General features: G+C 54.6%; 1 protein-coding gene across 1 annotated transcript in view; it reads right to left on the reverse strand.

Moving 5' to 3' along the window:
• Window positions 1–5152, reverse strand: part of ADARB2 (adenosine deaminase RNA specific B2 (inactive)) — a 554344-nt gene that overhangs the window by 30504 nt on the left and 518688 nt on the right. The window contains exon 7 of the mRNA XM_032171565.2: window positions 2575–2743. Within this exon, the coding sequence (XP_032027456.1) occupies window positions 2575–2743 (169 nt within the window). The remainder of the gene's footprint in view (window positions 1–2574; window positions 2744–5152) is intronic.

A 5152-nucleotide genomic window follows, 5' to 3' on the forward strand; every position in this document is an offset into this window, starting at 1 on the left:
CCTGCTGGCATTGCATGGGTTTGCACCTGTGCCCGGACCTGCCAGCGTCACGTGGGTTTGCCCCTGTGCCCGGACCTGCTGGCGTCATGTGGGTTTGCACCTGTGCCTGCACCTGCCGGCGTCGCATGGGTTTGCACCTGTGTCCAGCATTGTGTGGGTTTGCACCTGTGTCCAGTGTCACGTGGTTTGCACCTGTGTTTAGTCCACCATCTGTGGATGTTGAAGATCCCAGGGACGGCCAAATTTCAATTCTGTAGGTGCTAATTTATGTCATTTTTCTGGGGCACCAGAGAGCAAATTTAGAAACCCAGTGCTATCTTAGGGCACCAAGAGAATTTCAGTTGAGGTGAAAATTACTGCTTTTTCCTCATCATGAATAGATGAAAATATTACAAAGGAGGAATACATTTTCTTCTGAAAAATGAGCTATTTGTCAACAATGGCCTGTTCCCTTTGATGTAGAACCACGGCTTTGGTCTGCTGTCATTAGGCTGACCCTGCGGTTCCCCAGCCAGGAGCGCCCAGAGCTGGGAAGGAAAGGGCACCATTTTCCCAGCTCTCCCATGATTTCCACGAGAAGGTGGAACCACTGTTGTCAGGGCTGGGGTTTCATCTGCCTGGAGCCCAGAAGCCGGTCTGTGTAGATCCCAGGGAGCAGAGCTGTAGGGGCTGCAGGGGTGGGGGCAGGTGCGGCGGGGGTCTCCCCTTTTCTCCTGGGCTCTGTGTCCCCTGACATCACCCCCCTGACCTGCAGCCCCTTGAGTTTTGTGGACGGGCCGGGGCCCAGCGCTCGGGATTAGGGTGGGTAAACAGTTGTCCTGTTATCTGTTGGGCACATGGCAGGTGCCCGTCCTGTGCAGGCACTGCCTGCCCCATGGGCGTCCGTCTGTGCCAGAACCCCGGGGTGGCTGCGTTTTGAAGAGGATTTTATGGGGCCTGGCTGGGCCCACCCTCTCCCTTCTCTCCCCAGATCCTGCTGTGGTTGTAGGGAGCCCAGGACCCCATGGGCACAAAAGCCTCCACGCAAGCATCAGAGGTGATGTGCTGGGGTCCTCCTCAGGCCTTGGGCTTCCTGGCCCTCCCCACTCATCCTCCTTCCTGCACATCCTGGGGACCAACCTTTGCATCTCCTGCCTGGCTCCACGACAAAACGTCCTTACAGAGGGTCTCAGGGCCACAGCCTCGTTGGGAGTTGGGGGTGGCGCCCGGAGACCACATTTGCACCGAATGCGCTGTTTTCACTCCAGCTGCAGATGACAGAGGAACAGGACGACCAGAGTGTCCAAGGGTGTTCTGGGTCACTCAACCCAGACTTCCTGTGACCACGTTGTTGTTAGTTTTTTTATCAGGCTTGCGGGGAGTTCATGGCTCTTTTAGGGAAACTCATGCTGTCCCCACACCTGTGACCCCTGTTTTCCAAACCAAAGTTACAGAAACGTGCTGCATTGGGGATGGTGCTCTCGGGGCAGCAGGCCAATGTTCGGGAGGTCTCAGGGCATCAAGCCAATGTGGGGGAGGTTTCAGGTCTCAGATCAATGTGGGGGAGGTGTCAGGTCTCAGACCAATGTGGGGGAGGTCCCGGGGCCTCAGATCAACATCGGGGAGGTCTCAGACCAATGTTGGGGAGGACTCAGGGCATCAGACCCACACTGAGGAGACCTCGGGGCATCAGAGCAACGTGGGGGAGATCTCGGGGCCTCAGGCCAATGTGGGGGAGGCCTCAGGCCATCAGACCAATGTGGGGGAGATCTTGGGGCCTCAGACCCATGTTGGGGAGGTCTCAGGGCGTCAGACCATGGCCAGAGAGGTCTCAGGGCATGAGTCTGAGGTCAGGGGAGGTCTTAGGGGGTCAGATCGAGGACAGGGAGGTCTCTGGGCATTAGATCGAGGTTGGGGGAGGTCTTGGGGCATCAGACTAACCTGGGGGAGGTCTCGGGGCATCAGGCCGAGGTAGGGGGAAGTCTTAGTGCATCAGACCAAGGTTGGGGGAGGTCTTGGGCAGAGCAGCTTGGGAGCTCAGGGCATGGCAGTGACTGGAGGTGCTGGGAGGGAGGCGGGTGCCCATTCTGCACCTTCCTGCTCCTCTGCACAGAGCTCAGCCGAGGCACCTCACCCCAAGACCTCCACACGGAGGCTTTGAAAACTCCTTCCAAGAAGACAATATCTCAGGGGGTGATGGGGCAGAGGTGTTCCACCCAGCTGACCTCAAGGCCTGTGGCTGTCCCTGGATGTTAGTCAGGTTTTGGTGGAAAGCCCAGTGGGGAGGGAGGCCCTGGCTTCTAGTTAGCCTATGGCCACCCCGACTGGCAGCCTCAGGCCAGGCTGTGTTTGCCCCATGCAGCGGCAGCCTGGGGTGGCAGGGCCTTGATCCCTCGGGGACTTGGGGCACCTGGGCCTCAGGGTGTGGGACTGAACACGCGGAACAGCTGTGGAGTTCCACGGCTCAGGCACAGGGCCCTGACCGCATGTGCCCAGCATCTCTGACCTCACCAGAAGTGGGACGCAGGGAGCCTGGGGCTTGGCACTCCCCACCGGCCGCAGCCAATGTCCACGAGAGGAAGCCGTGGGCCTCACCTGGCGATCTTGTCCGTGCAGGACATGGTGACCAGCTGCTCCCCCAGCAGGACGCCATCCCAGGTCTGCACTGCGCTGGGGCCACGCACAGGGACCGTCCCTTCCCCGGACTCGATCTTGGTGCGCAGGTGGCCGCGGAACTTCCTGACGAGGTGTTTGCTGCTGTGCACTAGGAGATAAGAGGGTGGGGAGGGGTGAGAAGAGGGAAGCTGCCTTGGTTTTGGAGGTGGGAGAAGAGGAAGGACTGCAACAGAGGTCAAAGGGCCCCTCACCATGGCTGGGCATTTGGCAGGAGGAAGGGTTTTCAGAAGTAAGCGCTGTGTAGGGGCGGGCTCCAGAGCCACACCATCCCGCCTGGGCTGGGCCAACTTCCCAGTCAAGGGTCAGGGGGTAAAAACCCCAGGCTTCATGGGCCAGACTCTCTTCACCAACACCTGCCTCTGCTGTGTGAGTGCAGCCACGGCCTGGACTGTGCTCAGGCCAGCAAGGGGCCACTGCATCCTCAATGCTTCATTTATGGACGCAGACTTGAACACGCAGTTGGACGTATCACTTGCAGGTGTTGTCAAATACCATCTTTCTCACTTTTCAGCCATTAAAAATGTAAATGTTTATGCTTAGCTGGAGGGCTGTGCAGAAATAGGTGGTGAGTGGGACTCAGCTCTTACCCTGGTCCAGGTGTCAATCCCGGCTTCAAGGTAAGCTGGCTGTGTAACCTTGGGAAAGTGTCTCAAAGTCACTGTGACCTGGTTACTTCCTCTAACGACAGGGGTAATAGCAGTGCTTGCCACCCAGGCTGTGAGGAGTCGGCGAGGTGGCTCCTGTGGAGGTGCTGGGGTTGCCTGGGCACCTCCGCTCTTGCTGTGTCCCCTAATTACCGAGGGTCTCCATAGGCAGGAGCTCCACGAGGCCCAGAAGTGACGGAGCCTCTGGTGGGTCTCTGTGGGTCCCTCAGGTGTTCTGTGTTCTCCTTTCCAGGGTCCCCTTGACACCCCCCGCCCCCCCATACCACATTCCCCACAATTACTTGGAGGACTAGCATGAGCAAGAGGAAGCTTAAATTTATGTTTTTCTTTCTTTGGAAAAATTTTATATGTTTTTGTTTTGTTTTGAGATGGAGCCATCTGCTTGGCTGAGGTTGGGGGAGGTCTCGGGGCATCAGGCCGAGGTAGGGGGAAGTCTGGAGTGCAATGGTGCAATCTCGGCTCACTGCAACCTCCACCACCCAGGTTCAAGAGAGTCTCCCGCCTCAGCCTCCTGAGTAGCTGGGATTACAGGCGCACGCCACCACACCCGGCTAATTTTTGTATTTTCAGTAGAGATGGGGTTTTGCCATGTTGGCCAGGCTGGTCTCGAACTCCTGACCTCAGGTGATCCACCCACCTCAGCCTCCCAGAGTGCTGGGATTACAGGCCTGAGCCACTGCACCCAGCCAAAATCTTGTACGTTAAATCTGGATTATATTGTAATATGGAAGTGGCCCACTGCTTTGCATTTGAATTATATATAAAATAGTATAGTGATTCTATCATTTACATGCATGTGATAACATAAGTGAATATTAAATGCTTTCTTTAGAAAGTTCCTATTGAAGTTTTAGAAGCTGTGGAAATGGAATTTCCCCCTCACTTTCCCCCACTGACAGTGCTTGATATGGCTGGGATCTGTGTCCCCACCGAAATCCATGTTCACATGTAATCCCCAGTGTCGGAGGTGGAATTTGGTGGGAGATGACTGGATCATGGGGCGGATTTCCCATGCCCAGTTTACTACCGTCCCCTTGGTGCTGTCCTCGTGGCAGTGAATTGTTCTCATCGGATCTGGTTATTTAAAAGTGTGTGGCATCTCCCCCTCCCTCTCACTCCTGCTCTGGCCATGTCAACTTCTGCCATGATTGTGAGCTTCCTGAGGCCTCCCCAGAAGCCAAGCAGATGCCAGTGTCATGCACCCTGTACAGCCTGTGGAACCTCGAGCCAATTAAACCTCGTTTCTTTATAAATTACCCAGTCTCAGATGTTTCTCTAGAGCAATGCGAGAATGGACTAATACAGTGCTGAATGGTAACTAATGCTTGGGTTTATATAGGAACTTTCTCCTAAAGATCCCAAGTAATTTCCAGTGTATTTTCTAATTGTCTCTAAGAACTGACATTCTTTCACTATACATTCATAGTACCTAAGGCTATGCTTTGGGAAGAAAGATCGCTGCATTCTTTGGAGAAAAAACCCTTTGAGAGGCTTCAGGTGGCTTTTCACTTTGTAATCAACTAGTTACTTGATGAGATAAAATTTGGACCAGTCTTTGAGTCATTCATGGAAAAAAGAGCCAAGGAGAGGTATTGAGCCTGGGCAGGCACAGCAAATAAATGCCCAGCCCTTCCCCAGATAAAGCACAGATCTTTTCTTTGCAGCTTTAATGGTGATGGTGATGATAATGGTGGTGGTGATGGTGATAATGGAGGTGATGGTGAAGATGATGGTGATGATGGTGGTCGTGGAGATGGTGATATGATGGTGAAGATAATGATGGCAATGGTGATGATGATGGTGATGGTAATGTGGTGGTGATGATGGTGATG

Source organism: Hylobates moloch, unplaced genomic scaffold (genome assembly GCF_009828535.3).
Source record: "Hylobates moloch isolate HMO894 unplaced genomic scaffold, HMol_V3 SCAFFOLD_2, whole genome shotgun sequence".
NCBI classification, from domain to species: domain Eukaryota; kingdom Metazoa; phylum Chordata; class Mammalia; order Primates; family Hylobatidae; genus Hylobates; species Hylobates moloch.